Source organism: Moschus berezovskii, chromosome 17 (genome assembly GCF_049115385.1).
Source record: "Moschus berezovskii isolate FMDL1 chromosome 17, NW_MosBer_1.0, whole genome shotgun sequence".
NCBI lineage: Eukaryota > Metazoa > Chordata > Mammalia > Artiodactyla > Moschidae > Moschus > Moschus berezovskii.
In genome coordinates this window covers 58,352,434-58,370,542 of record NC_142476.1, presented here as the reverse complement: position 1 = coordinate 58,370,542, position 18,109 = coordinate 58,352,434, and the positions used below count along the sequence as shown (strand labels likewise).

General features: G+C 38.2%; 1 protein-coding gene across 13 annotated transcripts in view; it reads left to right on the top strand.

Moving 5' to 3' along the window:
* Positions 1-18,109, top strand: part of CEP170 (centrosomal protein 170) — a 137,078-nt gene that overhangs the window by 56,167 nt on the left and 62,802 nt on the right. For all 13 annotated transcript variants that reach the window (XM_088845495.1, XM_055419716.2, XM_055419715.2 and 10 more), the window contains exons 5-7: positions 11,676-11,731; positions 11,827-11,989; positions 13,905-14,039. In XM_088845495.1, coding sequence (XP_088701621.1) covers positions 11,676-11,731; positions 11,827-11,989; positions 13,905-14,039 — 354 coding nt within the window. The remainder of the gene's footprint in view (positions 1-11,675; positions 11,732-11,826; positions 11,990-13,904; positions 14,040-18,109) is intronic.

Genomic DNA, 18,109 nt, shown 5'->3' with positions numbered 1-18,109 from the left:
AGATTGTTATATCTTGTAGTTAAAAATTGTTTAATTAAAATGCCACAGCAACAGAAAGAACATTTACCATGAATTAAGACTGGAAAGAACATTTACCGTGAGTTGAAACTGGAATACAATTTATCTACCAAAAGTATTTTTTTCTAATCAGAGTAATTAAGTGATTTGGAAAAGCAAGTAGTGAAATATCCAAGTTTAAGAAATGTCTGTAAACTCAGGAAGTATAGTGGAATGCTACACTTCAGGAACAGGTACTGTATCTTCAGGTGGCTAGATATGTAGCAGATAAGCAAGCCTAAGTTTATTTATTTTACAATTATTTATTGAATGTCTCCTACATGCCAGACATAGTCCCCACAGTATGGGGATGTTGTATTGTTGTTTAGTTATGAATTTGTATTCAACTCTTTTGTAACCCCATGGACTGTAGCCTGCCAGGCTCCTTCTGTCCATTGAATTTCTTGGGCAAGAATACTGGAATGAATAGCCATTCCCTCTCCAAGGGTTTTTCCCGACCCAAGGATCAAAGCCACGTCTCCTGCATTATAGGTGAGTTCTTTACCACTGAGCCACCAGAGAGCCCCAGTCTGGGGGTACAGCACTAATTAAACCAGACCGCAGTCTCTGTCCTCCCGGGGCTTACACTTCAATGGGTTTGGAGGTAGCTGACAGCACACACAAAGAGTGATAGAGGGTGATAAATTCTATCGAGGAAAAGTGTGAATGGGATACAGAGAGCTAGTGGTGGTGCATGAGAAAGTATACTTTTAAAGGGCTGTTCATGAAGACTTCACTGAGAAGCCAACATTGGAGCAAAGATAGGGAGAAGGTGAAGATGCTGACCTTATGGATATATCTGGAGAAATTGCTCTTCAAGCAGATAGAGAGTTAAATGCAGGATTTAAACCAAAAACCTGTTTGCAATATTTGAGGAACAGCCTTGAAAAAAAGTCCGTGTGGCTGGAGCCAGTGAAGGGTCAGAGCATGTGGGGAACCAGAATGTATCACCTTGAATAGGCCACTGTAAGAATTTTTGCTTTTAAGTGAAACGGAGCGATTAGAGGGTTTAATCAGAGGAATGAGGTGATAATGACTTACATGTTTTAAAGAATCCTCTGGTTTCTCTTATTCAAGGCGTTTCCCTGTGGCTCAGATGGTAAAGCGTCTGCCTACAATGCGGGAGACCCGGGTTCAATCCCTGGGTCAGGAAGTTCCCCTGGAGAAGGAAATGGCAACCCACTCCAGTATTCTTGCCTGGAAAATCCCATGGACGGAGGAACCCGGTTGGCTACAGAGAGGTCGCAAAGAGTCGGACACAACTGAGCAACTTCACTTCACTCTTGTTCAAGGACTTAAGGGTGGGAGTGGGCAGGAGTGGTAAGAGGGAGACCAGTTAGAAGGTTGTTATGGTAGTTGCAGTAGCTCCAGGTGAGAAATAATGGAGGTTTGGACCAGGGTGATAGAAGCAGAGGCAGTGAGAAATGATAGGATCTGTACATGTCTTGTAGATGGAGCCAGTAATATTCTTGATTAGACTGAATATGGACTAAGAGAACAGAGTCAAGGATGAATCCAAAATTGTACAGTTGATGTAAACAATTTAAAAAATGGAGTCCCCCTTAACCAACAGCATATTCTATAGGTAGAGCAGATATTGTGAAGAAAATGGGAAGAAACTTCTCCCCCAGTCCATTTAAATCTGATATAATTGAATTTGGTCTAATTGAATTTTTCAATTGTTAATGTTTTCTATTTGACTTCTACTTGTCATTATTAACTTCTTCCAGGTGAAAGCTGACATCATTCAAGACCTTTCTTTTCTAATATAGGCATTTAGTGATATAAAATCCACCCGCCCCTGCCCCCCACCCAGTACGGTCATACCTTAGAGATATTGTGCTTTCAGTTTCAGACCACTGTAGCATTGTAAGAAACCAGCCACACAAATTTTTTGGTTTCCCAGTGCATATAAAAGTTGATGTTTAAATGACATTGTAGTCTATTAGGTATGTGATAGCATTATGTCTAAAAAATTTGTATATACCTTGATAAAAAAATGCTTTATTACTAAAAACTGCTAACTATCATGTGAGCATTCTATGAGTCATAATCTTATTAAGGATGCAGGGTCTTGCCTTGGTGTTGATGGGTGCTGACTGACCAGGGAGGTGGTTGCTGGAAGTTGGGGTGGCTGTGGCTATTTCTTAGAATAACACAACAGTGAAGTTTGCCACATGAATTGACTCTTCCTTTCATGGGTGATTTTTCTGTAATACGCAGTGCTTTTTGATTGCATGTTACCCAAAGCAGAACTTCTTTCATAATTGGAGGCAGTCTCTCAAACCTTACTGCTGCTTTATCAACTAAGTATATGTAATACTCTAGATCCTTTGTTGTCATGCCAACAGTCTTCACAGCATCTTTACCAGGAGTAGATTCCATTTCAAGAAACTTCTTTGCCCATTCATAAGAAACTTCTTATTCATTGTAATTTTATCATGAGATTGCAGCAGTTTAACCGCACTTTCAGACTCCACTTTTAATTCTAGTTCTTTTGCTATTTGCACTGTCTCAGCAATTACTTCCCCCACTGAAGTCTTGAACCCCTCAAAGTCATTCATGAGGTTTGGAATCAACTTCTTCCAAACTCCTGTTAGTATTGATAGTTGACCTTTCCATAAATCACAAATGTTCTAATGGAAACTAGAATGGTGAATCTTTTCCAAAAGGTTTTCAGATAACTTCTGAAATCCAGCTGAAGAATTGCTGTGGCAGCTGTAAGCTTATGAAATGTATCTGTTCAGTCGTAAGACTTGAGGTACTTCCCTGGTGGTCCAGTGGCTAGGCCTTCACACTCCCAATATCAGGGGTACAGGTTTAATCCTTGGTCACGGAAATAGATCCCACATGCTGCAACTAAGACCTGGCACAGCCAAATAAATAAAAATAAATAGTTTTTTTTTTTTAATAAGGCTTTAAAGTCAAAATGTCTCAATTCATGGGTTGCAGAATGGATGTTGTTGTTGTTAGCAGGCATTAATTTTGTATATCTCCATCAGAGCTCTTGGGTGACAAGGTGCATGTTCAGTGAGCAGAAATACTTTGAAAAGAATCTTTTTTTTCTGAACGTACATGCTGCTAAGTCTCTTCAGTCATGTCCCACTCTTTGCGACCCCATGGACTGTAACGTGCCATGTAGTAGGTCTCAAACGGTGGGCTTAAAATATTTAGTAAACAGTGTTGTAAACAGATGTCCAGTCACCCAGGCTTTATTATTTCATTGACAGAGGACAGGCAGAGTAGATTTAGTGTAATTCCTAAGGGCCCTAAGATATTCTGAATGGTAAGTAAGCATTGGCTTCAACTTAAAAATCATTACCTATGTTATCCCCCCTAACAAGAGAATCAGCTTGCCCATTGAAGCGAAGTCATTGACTTCTCTCTAGCTATGAAAGGGTGTCTTCTTCCAAAGAAGACTGTTTTGTCTACATTGAAAATCTGTTGTTTAGTGTCATTATAATTATCTTAGCTAGATCTTCTGGATAATTTGCTATAGCTTCTATATCAGCAATTGCTGCTTCACTTTGCACTTTTATGTTATGGAAATGGCTTCTTTTCCTGAGCATTATAAATCATTCTGTGTAAGCTTCAAGCTTTTCTTCTGCAACTTCCTCACCTCTTGCAGCCTTCATTGAAGAGAGGGCCTTGCTCTGCATTAGGCTTTGGCTTTAAGGGAATGTTGTGGCTGGTTTGGTCTTCTATTCAGATCACTAAACTTACTCCATATTTACACTAAATCTATTTAGCTTTCTTACCATTCATGTATCACTAAAATACCAGTTTTAATTTTCCTTCAAGAACTTTTTCTTTCCAGTCACAATTTGGCTGTCACATGAAGCCTATCTTTGGTCCCATCTTGGCTTTTTTTTTTTTCTCAAATGTCCCTCCATCTCTTTTTTTTTTAAACACCAAAAATATTTTGCTGTCTTTTGACATGCCTTCCTCACTAGGTTTAGTCATTTCTAGCTTTTAACTTAAAGTACAAGATGTGTGACTCTTCATTTCACTTAAATGTTTAGAGGCTGTTGTGGGGCTATTAATTGGCCTAATATTAACGTTGTCGTGTCTTAGGGAATATGCAGACCAGAGGAGAGAGAAAGAATGGCCAGTTGGTGGGCCAGTCAGAACGTGGACAACATCTATCAATTAAGTTCACCGACCTATATGGGTGAAGTTCATGGTGACCCAGAACAATAACAATAGTAACATCAAAGATTACTGATCAGGGACTCCTGGTGGCCCAGTGGTTAAGAGTTCACCTTCCAGTGCAGGGGACTCAGATTCGATCCCTGGCTGGGGACCATGCACCACAATTACTGAGGCTGGGCGCCTCAATAGAGACCCCATGTGCCACAAACCCACGGGCCACAACAAAAGACCCCACGTGCTGCAGCAGAGACCGCACGTGCCGACACAGCCAAAAATAACTTTTTAAAAAGATCACTAATCACAGATCCCCGTAACAAATATAAAAATGATGAAAATGTTTGAAATGTGCGAATTACCATTCCATTCCATCGCTCAGTCATGTCCGACTCTTTGCGACCCCGTGGACTGTAGCCTACTAGGCTTCTCCGTCCATGGGATTCTCCAGGCAAGAATACTGGAGGGGGTTACCATTTCCTTCTCCAGGGGATCTTCCTGACCCAGGGATCGAACCCGGGTCTCCTGCATTGGAGGCAGATGCTTTAACCTCTGAGCCACCAGGGAAGCCCGGCGAATTACCATACAGAGACACAAAGTGAGCAAATGCCATTGGAAAACTGTCTGCGATAGACTTGGTAGGTGCAGGGTTGCCACAGACCTTCAATTTGTATGAAACACAGTGTCTGCAGAACACAATAAAGGGAAGTACAATAAAGTACGCCTATACTGCTTTAACATGTAAGATACTTTCAAGTTTCTCTTTTGATCTTTGTTGAGTTATCTTTGTTACTTAGTTTCTAAATATTTGGAATTTTTCCAAGGGAAAGTTAATTCTGATTTATTATTATTTATTATTAATTTCCAATTTGCCCATAGTGGTCAAAAACATACTTCATGTATTTCAAATCCTGTCGTGTCACGCATGGTATATCTACTCTTATCTTGGTAAATATGCTCTGTGTACTTGAAAAGAATGTGCATTCTTTTAACTTATTATTGTCTTTACATTTGAAATAGGCAGCACATAGTAGGTCTTAGTTTTTATTCCGTTTGATCATTTCTGCCCTCATCTGGGGATCTAGAGCATTCATTTAATGATGTGGTTATTAAATCTGTCATATTGGTATTTGTGCTCTATTTGCCCCATCAGTTTTTTCTCTTTTTCTCCTAACTTATTTTGGATTATTGAGCTTCTTTATGATTTCATTTTGTCTTGTTATTTTATTACTGTAACCCTTTTTTTAAAAATTAGTGGTTAAGATTTTATAATTTTATCTTTAATTTTAAGCTGTATCTTCAAATGACATTATACTACTTCACATACAGTATAAGAACGTTATAGTGGTATACTTGCATTTTTTCTGTCCTGATCTTTGTGCTGTGATTGTCATACCTTTTATTTCTATATATGTTACAAATTGCATTCTACATTGATATCAGGAAAGCATCAGTTATCTTTTAAAGAGGTTTAAATAAGAAAAATAGATTTTTATGGCCATTGTATTCATATCTTAAACCAGTGTAATTACCATTTCTTTTCATCCTTTTTAATATTAATAGATCCACATTTTCATCTAGTTTCCTTAGTTATTAGAAGTTATTGTTGCTAGACATAGAATTCTAGATGACATTTCTTTTAAGCACTTTAAATTTGTTGTTCTCAATTGCATTGGTTCCCTTTTCCCCTGGTTTTGAGCAGTTTGATTTTAATATGCGTTTGTATAGTTTTCTTCATGTCTCTTGTGCTTGGAGTTTTTTGAGCATGTTGGATCTGTGGTTTTATACTTTTAATTAGATTTAGAAAAAAAATTTAGCCATTATTTTTTAAAATTTTTCTGTTTTCTTCACTTTTTACTCAAGGACTTCATTTAAATGTATATTAGGCTACTTGAAGTCATCTCATAGCTTATTGAGGCTCTATTTATTATTTTTTTAATGAGTATCTGTTATTTGTGTGTTTCACTTTGGGTTGTTTTTATTGTTGCATTGTCTTCAGCTTTGCTAAACTTTTCTTTTTCTGTGTCTAACATGCAATTTCCTTGTCCAGTATAGTTTTCAGCTCTAAAATTTGGAGTTTGTCTTTTATATCTTTCAAGTCTTTATATTTTTTAAACATATGGAATACAGTGAAATTCAGTCAGCCAGTTCAGGCTCTCAGTCGTGTCCGACTCTTTGTGACCCCATGAACCGCATCACGCCAGGCCTCCCTGTACATCACCAACTCCTGGAGTTTACCCAAACTCATGTCCATTGAGTAGGTGATACCATCCAGCCATCTCATCCTCTGTCGTCCTCTTCTCCTTCTGCCCCCAATCCCTCCCAGCCTCAGGGTCTTTTCCAAAGAATCAACTCTTCTCATGAGGTGGTCAAACTATTGGAGTTTCAGCTTCAGCATCAGTCCTTCCAATGAACACCCAGGACTGATCTCCTTTAGGATGGACTGGTTGGATCTCCTTGCAGTCCAAGGGACTCTCAAGAGTCTTTTCCAACACCACAGTTCAAAAACATCAATTCTTCGGCGATCGCTTTCTTCACAGTCCAGCTCTCACATCCATACATGACCACTGGAAAAACCATAGCTTTGACTAGATGGACCTTGGTTGGCAAAGTAATGTCTCTGCTTTTTAATATGCTATCTAGGTTGGTCATAACTTTCCTTCCAAGGAGTAAGCGTCTTTTAATTTCATGGCTACAGTCAGCATCGGCAGTGATTTTGGAGCCCCCCCAAAAAAACTCTGACACTGTTTCCACTGTTTGCCCATCTATTTCCCTTACAAATAGCTGTGAAAAGAAGAGAAGCGAAAAGCAAAGGAGAAAAGGAAAGATTTAAGCATCTGAATGCAGAGTTCCAAAGAATAGCAAGTAGAGATAAGAAAACCTTCCTCAGCGATTAATGCAAAGAAATAGAGGGAAACAACAGAATGGGAAAGACTAGAGATCTCTTCAAGAAAATTAGAGATACCAAGGGAACATTTCATGCAAAGATGGGCTCGATAAAGGACAGAAATGGTATGGACCTAACAGAAGCAGAAGATATTAAGAAGAGGTGGCAAGAATACACAGAAGAACTGTACAAAAAAGATCTTCACGACCCAGATAATGACAATAGTGTGGTCACTCACCTGGAGCCAGACATCTTGGAATGTGAAGTCAAGTGGGCCTTAGAAAGCATCACTATGAACAAAGCTAGTAGAGGTGATGGAATTCCAGTTGAGCTATTTCAAATCTTGAAAGATGATGCTGTGAAAGTGCTGCACTCAGTATGCCAGCAAATTTGGAAAACTCAGCAGTGGCCACAAGACTGGAAGAGGTCAGTCTTCATTCCAATCCCAAAGAAAGGCAGTGCCAAAGAATGCTCAAACTACTGCACAATTGCACTCATCTCACACGCTAGTGAAGTCATGCTTAAAATTCTCCAAGCCAGGCTTCAGCAGTACGTGAACCGTGAAGTTCCAGATGTTCAAGCTGGCTTTAGAAAAGGCAGAGGCACCAGAGATCAAACTGCCAACATCTGCTGGATCATCGAAAAAGCAAGAGAGTTCCAGAAAAACATCTATTTCTGCTTTCTTGACTATGTCAAAGCCTTTGACTGTGTCGATCACAATAAACTGTGGAACATGCTGAAAGAGATGGGAATACCAGACCACCTGACCTGCCTCTTGAGAAACCTGTATGCAGGTCAGGAAGCAACAGTTAGAACTGGACATGGAACAACAGACTGGTTCCAAATAGCAAAAGGATTACATCAAGGCTATATATTGTCACCATGCTTACTTAGCTTATATGCAGAGTACATCATGAGGAACGCTGGGCTGGAAGAAGCACAAGCTGGAATCAAGATTGCCAGGAGAAATAGCAATAACCTCAGATATGCAGATGACACCACCCTTATGGCAGAAAGCGAAGAGGAACTAAAAAGCCTCTTGATGAAAGTGAAAGAGGAGAGTGAAAAGGTTGGCTTGAAGCTCAACATTCAGAAAACTTAAGATCATGGCATCTGGTCCCATCACTTCATGGGAAATAGATGGGGAAATAGTGGAAACAGTGATATTAACTGTGTTGAAATGTTTGTTGACATCTGTGTCAGTTCTGAGTCAGTTTTGATAGATTTTTACATTCATTGTTTTGACTGAATGACAGACATTCATTTTTTTACCTTGTTGAGTATTGTATGCATACTTTTGGATTCCTATAAATATTTTTGAGCTTTGTTCTGGGACACAGGTTACTTTGAAATAGTTTTTTCATGTTGAGTATTGCTTTTCTAAAATTTTTTGAACTTCTAAGAATAGTCTGGGGCTAATTAATTCCCCGTTACAGAAGCAAGACCTTTCTGTATACTTTGCTTTAGGGGTCAGCTAGACCATTGGTAAACCTGGCTCTCAGCCTGTGTTTGTAAATAAAGTTTTATTGGTACACAGGCATATCCACTTATGTACATCTTTCTTTAGCTGCTTTTGTACTGTCATAGCAGAGTTGAGTAGTTGAAACAGAAATCATATGGTTTCCAAAACCTAAAAAGTTTACTGTCTGGCCCTCAATAGATAAACAATTTGCCAACCCCTGCTTTATCCAGTGACCCGTTATACATGAGGTTTTCCAGCTTGGCTGTTGTGATTAGACACTATTCCTGTCCCTCTCTGAGTAAGGAGCAGTATTACCTCGAATACTTTCAGGTGGTTCTTGTCCCAGCCATAGGTATGTTTTCTCAAATTAATGTGCTGATCAATGCCCAACTGAATACTTGAGCCAGCCCCTGTAACAATCTCTGGATTACTCTTTCTGTGCAGTTTTCTGAACTGTAGTCCTCTTGGTCTCCCCAGACTCTCAACCCTCTTTCTTCACAGCTTAGAGTCTGCCAGGTTCTGCCTTGCTTACCCATCCCTCCAGTTTGACTTGGAAGCTCTCTAAAGATACTGAGTTAGTGCAGTGATTGCACTCCCTTTGATTTGTTCCTCTTCACTCAAGAATCACTGTCTTTTGTTACCTGGTATTGATTGTCTTTCCTTCCAAGGAGTAAGTGTCTTTTAATTTCATGGCTGCAATCAGCATCTGTAGTGATTACTCTCCGCGACCCCATGAATCACAGCACGCCAGGCCTCCCTGTCCATCACCAACTCCCGGAGTACACTCAAACTCATGTCCACAGAGTCGGTGATGCCATCCAGCCATCTCATTCTCGGTCGTCCCCTTCTCCTCCCGCCCCCAACCTTTCCCAGCATCAGAGTCTTTTCCAGTGAGTCAACTCATCGCATGAGGTGGCCAAAGTATTGCAGTTTCAGCCCTAGCATCAGTCCTTCCAATGAACATCCAGGATCGATCTCCCTTAGAATGGACTGGTTGGATCTCCTTGCAGTCCCAGGGACTCTCAAGAGTCTTCTCCAACACCACAGTTCAAAAGCATCAATTCTTCGGCGATCAGCTTTCTTCACAGTCCAACTCTCACATCCATACATGACCACGGGAAAAACCATAGCCTTGACTAGACGGACCTTTTGAACTGAACTGAATTAATTGTCTTTGCAAACCATTGTTTCACGTATTTTTTTCTGTTTTTCAGTTGTTTCTTATTCAAAGAAGTGTGGAAATAATTTATAAATATAATGATTTTTAGTAAGCAAGATTTAAGTAAACATGTAACTGTTTCTAAAATTTTTTGAGATATAATTGACATATAGCTGTAGTTAATATGACCGTATTGTGTATTTTGTAACTTGACATCATAAGTAATTGTACCTTAGATTGTCATTTTTCTGAATTAGGCAAGCTAAAAACAGTTACCTGGGTCTGTACCACTAGCAAGATAGTAGCTTTGAAGGTAAAAGCTGGAGTCAGAGCAGTCTCAAAAATCTCATAGTAATACTAGAATTCTCAGGTAAATTCATAACCTAAACAAAAGAAATCTTGAATTCTTTGGTCTCGCACACAGGAGTTTTTTAAGACAAAGTATGTGAATCTTAGTTACACACTCTTTATAAGTTTTCCTTTATAAGTTTTCTTTATAAGTTACACACTCTTTATAAGTTTATAAGTTTATAAGCCTAAATTTAAGAGGATGCCCTAGACTAACTTTGAGGAATAGCCTGAATTAAAGCACTCCCAGGAGAAACTTGAAGCTGCAGAAAGCAATCACAGCAGGCTAAAATCATGTTTCCCATTGAAAAATAGAAATGACTTTCAGTATTTTTAAGATGGTGTTTTCCACTGTAAATGTAGGTATGCAATGAATCTTCTGCAGCTGTTAATGAGTTTTTGGAGAGTAAAACAAAAGTTTACTAGAATTTTTAGTTTTTATTAAGTACTTAACTATGAACTATATATTGTCATATATACCAGAAGATGTGCATCAGCATATTTACATAACAAAAAAAGAAAATTTTTAATTATTTTAAGTTACCGGAAGCAATGTAAAGTGATAAGAAAGCCCTGGACTAGTATTCAGTTGACTAGATTATTATCTTTGGTTCTGCCTCTCTAGTCCTCAAGTTCCACGTGGACAGAATGGGAAGGTGGGTTAATGGAATTGAATAGGATATTCCCAGAGCGCTTTACAATTCTAGAAAATGCTGAGTCTTTGTTATTTTAATGAGTAGATCTATGGATCAAATACTTGTAAACAAGTTTACTGCTCGTCATGCATGGGAAGTCTCTTTTTCTCCCAAGTGGTCATGATAATTATAGCTGTTTACCCTTGAAGTCATGGGTGCTCTGAACTGATAAAGAAGACTAGATTTACTATGTGGTTATAAAAGTCCTTTCATTATGGGGTTAAGTAATGGTGAGAAATGTGACCTCTGTTGTTTAGTAAAAGATCTTTTCAACATACAGAGGCATTGTTGTTTTTGGCATAATAATGAAAGCATTCATTATATCTAGCACTTGGTTCTAATCTGTATAGAATCAGTTGTTTGATAATGTAATTTGACCCTGATTGCAAGTCATGGGGGGAGGGAGTGGTTGTAGTTTCTGTAAAGACCCTAATTATAGCATTTCTTTTGCACTTTCAAGATGAGTTTCATTTTTATCAGTGCTTGTGAAGTAGGAATAATTGAATTTCTTAAGGATTTACTGTTGGGTAATCACTGATGACCCTTCTTTTTAGATTTTTGTGATTAGCTATCAATATAATTTGATCCAGGTGCTTTTCTTTGTGGTCTTATTACTGTTAGTGAGAACTGAAAATGTCTTTTGTGCTTAGGTTAATCACCCAGTTGTTTGCTTCTTGAAGGCTGTGATTATTACCTAAGTTTGGAATTACTTGCTAGACTTTTTAAGATTTTATTTAGTATTAAAAAATTTTTATATTTGTGAACATAATTTAACTTTTTTTAAACATGTAACTCTTAAGGGAAATATGGCCATTCTCTAATAATTACTTCTTGAAAATAGGACAACTTCTATATTATCTTTGATTGTTTTAAGCATATCAGGGTTTTGAAATTATATTCTTCCTTAGCTCTGTTTACATACAAATCTTTTCACTGTAGTACGAGGAGAAATGAGGGTCCCTGAAGAAGCTCTCAAGGTAAACATTTTTACTTATTTCTTTTGTAAACCTGCCATTTACTAGGGTTGATTTCACTCATGGATATTTCACTTCCATTTTAAAATGTTTTGTAGCATGAGAAATTTACCATTCAGCTTCAGTTGTCCCAAAAATCTTCAGAATCAGAATTATCAAAATCTGCATGTGCCAAAAGCATAGATTCAAAGGTAGCAGATTCTGCAACAGAAGTGCAGCACAAACCTACAGAAGCACTAAAATCTGAGGAGAAAGTCGTTGGTAAGTTAACCTCTTTGAAAATATCATGTTTATTGATTATGAAGAAATTGCATGCTTTGTTCTCAGAAAATTGTCCATGTCCTTATAAAAATAATTAATGACAATTTCAGAGTGGGTTTTAATGCAGCCAGTGCTTCTTAGAAAGCAGTGTAGAACATAATTATATGGCATTTGTATGTAGGTGTATTTAGTATGTTTATTTGAGGAAAGTAAATATAATTTACCTTCTAGTATTTTTATTATTTCATGTTTGTCTGCTTTTTCCCCCTAGATTATAACTGAAATGAATGAAAAGGAAATGTCCAATAATGGCTACATTATCATAATTATTATGATATGTATAATATTACAGTAGGAGCTTTAGGAATATTTTATACACATAATCCCAGTCATACAAAAACAACTTTTAAAACTGCTGCTGCTGCTAAGTCACTTCAGTCGTGTCCGAGTCTGTGCAACCCCACAGACGGCAGCCCACCAGGCTCTGCCGTCCCTGGGATTCTCCAGGCAAGAACACTAGAGTGGGTTGCCATTTCCTTCTCCTAGAAATTACCAAATTGCTCAAATATAAGCTTATTAGTCCAATTAACAGCTAGTTTAAATTTAGTTACTGTGCAGTGTCCTTAGGCTTTAAAAAAATTTATAAACGGTCACTTATACCAAAATTTAGTTTTGTCTTTTATGTTTAGACTTATGAGCCATTTCTGTGTGCCAGCGAACAAGTTGCACTTTGACTAAAAGCTATTGGACTATAGCAGTTTATATTACTTAGATATTAGCCAGTGCAAAATTTGTTTCTCATGTTCAATATTGAATGAGATCCACAACTATTATTCGACTTAGAGTATTTTCTGCTATCTACACTATGCAGTTAACCCTTGAACAGCACTGGTTTGAACTGTTGAGCAGCTGCTGCTGCTGCTAAGTCACTTCAGTTGTGTCCAATTCTGTGCGACCCCATAGCCCACCAGGCTCCCCCGTTCCCAGGATTCTGCAGGCAAGAACACTAGAGTGGCTTGCCATTTCCTTCTCCAGTGCATGAAAGTGAAAAGTGAAAGTGAAGTTGCTCAGTCGCATCCAGCTCTTAGCAACCCCATGGAACATGGACTATAGCCTACCAGGCTCCTCTGTCCATGGGATTTTCCAGGCAAGAGTACTGGAGTGGGTTGCCATTGCCTTCTCTGTGTTGAGCAACACTGTATTAAAAAGAAATGCAGATTTTTTTTTCAATAGTTAATACTACAATACTACACAATCCACATTAGTTGAATCATGAATGCAGAACTGCTTCCCTCGTGGTTCAGATGGTAAAGAATTGGCCTGCAATGTGGGAGACCCAGGTTCGATCCCTGGGTTGGGAAGATCCCCTGGAGAAGGAACTGGCAACCCACTCCAGTATTCTTGCCTGAAGAATCCCATGGATAGATGAGCCTGGTGGACTAGAGTCCATGGAGTCACAATGAGTTGGACATGCCTGAGTGACTAATACACAGGAACTATGGATTTGGAAGTGAAAGTTGTTGAATAAGTTTTCAGCTCTTTGTGACCCATGGACTCTAGCCCACCAGGCTCCCCTGTCCGTGGGATTCTTCAGGCAGGAATACTGGAGTGGGTTGCCAGTTCCTTCTCCAAGGGATTGTCCTGACCTAGGGATCGAACCTGGTTCTTCCGCATTGCAGGCAGATTCTCTACCATTTGAACCACCAGGGGAGCAGGCTGACTATAAGTTATACTATGCTTGAATTTTCAACTGCAGAGAAGGTAGAGGCTCCTAAACTCTGCATTGTTCAGGGGTCACCTGTACTTTGTTTTTCATTAAATCAACTGGGCAATTCTAACATTCTCCAAAAGCATGTTTGTTTGTTTGTTTTCGTGTTTCATGTGCTTTAAACAGATTTCCCCCACTTCTTTACAGATACTTCTGCCATGCCCCGTGGTACTCCGTTATATGGGCAGCCTTCATGGTGGGGGGATGATGAGGCAGATGAACAGAGACCTTTCAAGTCAAATGGCAAACCCGAAGAGAAAAATCACGAAATTGGAACATCAGGTAAAAAAAATCTCAGATTATGACATTAAATGGTTTTAAGGAAGAACTTACTATCAAAGCAAAAATCTTATCTATTCTTAAAAGTGGTGTCTCCTATTATTTAAGTGATATAGTTTAATAATATGGTTGGACATTTTGAAATAATTATTAAAATGTTCTAACTAGACCAAAATAGTAAATGCAGACTAACTTTGTGTGTTTTCACTAGATTCACAAGCATATAATCGTATTTTTAGTTGAAAAATTTTTATTATGTTCAAAATGTATGAAGTTAAAACTTCTTTAAAATCTCAGTGTGCCTAATTTTGGGGGGTATGATAGCAAGAAGATTAGCTGTTAAGCAGCCAGAATGAAGAAATAATTCTGAATCACATTCTCATATTAATAGTCAAGGAACATATTCTTTTGTTGCTGGAGAAATTTAGTAATGAACTAAGTCAAAGGCCAGAAAATAAGGATTTCCAGGAAATAAACGGAGGTATCAGTTGCCTGTTACATAAGGACTTGGCATGGACATCAACACTGGTGCATGGAGCACCCGGTTTCCTTGATAACGGCAGATAAGGATCAGAACTGGAGGAATTAAATACAGGCACCAGGGAGTAGTATGTAAAGCCAGCTGTGACTCTGAGTCAAGGATAGATTCCATCAGCACTCCTGTCAACTTTCTACCTTTCACCATAATTCTACAAGATAAATAAGACTTTTTTCTTAGCTGGAGAATAAGAACACTGGTTCTTATTCATAAGTATACTCTAATTTTACCAGGATACAGGTCTAGGAAATCTGGCCTTATCAACTTGCTCTTAAAGTGCCCCAAACTAAAGTTGTCAACTTTGCAAATAAAGTCCCATCTCAGTTTTCTTATTTCTGTGGCCAACATAACTTTTTCTTCATGTTCAAGCTCAGAAGCTTAATATTATTTAGAATACCCTCAGATGCAAATAACAGAAATGCCACCTGATACTAAACAGAAAGGAAATGTACCGGCTTAAATAATGAACCTCTTTTAGAATTGGTTAATGCAGCATCTCAGTGGCATCATCAGCTAGTGTTTTCTCTTGGACTCTCAGCCCTTCTGTTCAGTGGCTGCATACTAAGGAAGTTTCCCCTAATACTCATAGGCTGTTTGCCAGTAGCAGTTGGGGTGCATGCTACTTTGATCACATCCAGTCGGAAATAGCAAAGGTTGCTTCTAAAAGACCCCCTGGAAACTTTCCCCAAAGCTTTTAACGCATCTGTCATTTCATTGACCTCTCATGGGTTCAGGAGTAGATCACATGCTTATTTCTGAACCAATCCCTGGCAAGGGTTATGAGATTATCCTTAAGCCAGTCTTACCCATCCTGAAGCTGAATGTGGGGTTAATTTTCCCTTAAGGCACATGAGCTGTATCAGGGACAGGCAGATACCTGGGAATGTTGGAGTTCTTTTTGAAGGGAGGGATAGGAAATGGAGTTTGGAAGACAGTCAAGAATGTCTTTATTTGAAATTTTTGTGTCTTCCCTTCCTTTCATTTTATCTGTTATATTGCCTACTTCTATTGTGCTTTTTTTCCCCTATTTCCAGTTTCAACCTTTCTGCAGTTCAATTTGTGCAATAAATCTAAGCTGTCCTTTATTTCCTTTGCTTAACAAAGACTTTATGTGAAGATTTTATGTCAAAGTTTCTCTCTAACTGTATCTCACTTTCCTTAGCCTTGTATCCACTATAGTTGTTTAGTGCTCTCCCAGTGCATTCCCACAAAATCAGACTTAATTCCTGCCTTCTCTTCTCCCATAGGAGTATATACACATAAATCCAGTAGTATAAAATTCTAAAGGATATGTCTGTGTATGTGTATCATAACACTTTTGTTTAGTATTTTGTGTGTATTCCTTAACTGCATATTTTTTACTTCAAGGATCATATGTTATATTCTCATGTGTACTAGAGCCACCTCAGAGAGAGGGAGGGGCAAAAGGAGGAAGGAAGAGAGAAGAGTGAAGAAAAAAATGTGCTAATTATTAGGGAGTTAAACACAGCAGAATGTAATATTCACAGACTCTGAAAATAATTGTGATAGTGAGTTTATCTAGTCGTTAAAGATCCTTCTACCCAAAACAACTTCTGAAATCTGAAATAAATATCTTGTGGAACACAGTGAATGTTTTTGTACTGGAGACAGAACTATGATTTATTAACAATAGATAATACTTCAGTGGTGCTTTCTTTATCCAGACACTCTTCTGAGTGCCCCGTGTATATTTAATCATTTAATCCTCATAGCTGTACCTGAAAGTAGTTACTAGTATCATACCCATTTTATAGATTAGGAAGTGGCAGCACAGCAATGTGAGTTTATTCACAAGGTCACTCAGCTAGCAAAAAGTGTGGCTGGGATTCTAACCCAGGTATCCTGACTTATAGAGTTCATGCTGTTACCCACAGTTAACATTTCAGCAATAATTACATACCCACCCCCACACACACAAAATCATTCTAAAAGAATATACTTTGTAGCGTATAAGGACTAAAACAAACACCCCTAAAACCAACTGACATTAAAATCAATCCCTCATGCCTCAGCATAATAAAATGAATTTCAAGCTGTGAAGTGTCCAGTAGTAATTTCATCTGTGTGAATGAAACTAAATTCTTAAATGATTACCAGCTTGTGTGGCCTATCTCATTATCTTTTCTGCCAGATGACAAAAGCTGCTTCATAATCGTGGGATTATTTTTGAGTTAGAAGGAATTTAGTGATTTACATCTTTTGTTAAGAAGCTTAAAGCACTCTGTCAGATTCAGCTGATTAAAAGCTTTAATGAGAGTCTCATTTACTTTCATATATTAGCATCAGGATGTGATTGTTTCAGATTCATCATTTGTAGTTTTTTAAACTACTATAGGATGAGGGAAACAGCTTACAAGTCTGATATAATTTATGATGCCAGCACGTATTGTAGAGTGAAATTTGAAAATGTATATTAAATGCTATTTCATTTGGTCATTGTGAAATTAAGGGTTTTTTTTAGTGTTTAAAATTGTGAAATATAAATGATGAATTTATTTGTGCTCTAAGCATGCTTTTCTGGTAAAAACATAAAGTGATGTGCTTCTTCATTACCAGTTTTTAGAATGTAGAATCTTAGTTGTTGTCCTTTAGTTGCTAAGTCGTGTCCGACTCTTTGTGACCCCATGGACTGCAGTGCACCAGACTCCCGTCTTTCATTGTCTCCCAGAGTTTGCTCAAACTCATGTTCACTGAGTCAATGATGCCATCCAACCATCTCATCGTCTGTCACTCCCTTCTCCTGCCCTCATTCTTTTCCAGCATTAGGGTCTTTCTTTTCCAGTGAGTTTGCTCTCTGCATCAGGTGGCCAAAGAATTGGCGTTTCAGCTTCAACATCTGTCCTTCCAATGAATATTCAAGGTTGATTTTCTTTAAAATTGCCTGGTTTGATCTCCTTACTGTCCAAGGGACTCTCAAGAGTCTTCTCTAGCATCCCAAAATCTTAGCACTTATTTTGCAAGGTGAGCATTCCAGAAAGGATACTAGAGTATCTACTCCCTAGTAAGTTATGTCCCTTTCTGTGGGTCCATGTGTATCCAGAATCTCCTACCAATTTACCTTAAAGTCTCCAAAACCCTGGAAGCAAATGTTAGAGCAGTCAAGTTCTCCTGAAGTAGTATGAATATTTTGAGTCCTAATAAAGGAGAACTTGTCCTTGATTTAGTTCAGATGTGTTCTCCGACCTGCTAACATGGTTTAAACATTTTTAAAGTTACAATTAAAGGCCTTAAAGAGTTGCATACATTTTGAAAAGGTTGCGTACAACTGTGAAGAGTAGATTTTTGGCTCTTTTACACTGATTTTTAATCTAATTGAACTAAATTTAAAAACTTTTCAGTTGTAATTCCTTTTTGGTAAAAGGAGTTTCCCAGTCTTTGTAATTTGAAGTACTTGAACGTACTAGGTTGGATGGATATCTTAAGTAGAATTCACCTTCATAGTTACAGTCTTTGTAAGCATCTTGAAATAGCTTAATATTTCATGTTATTTAGTATAGAAGGAAGGGAACATTTT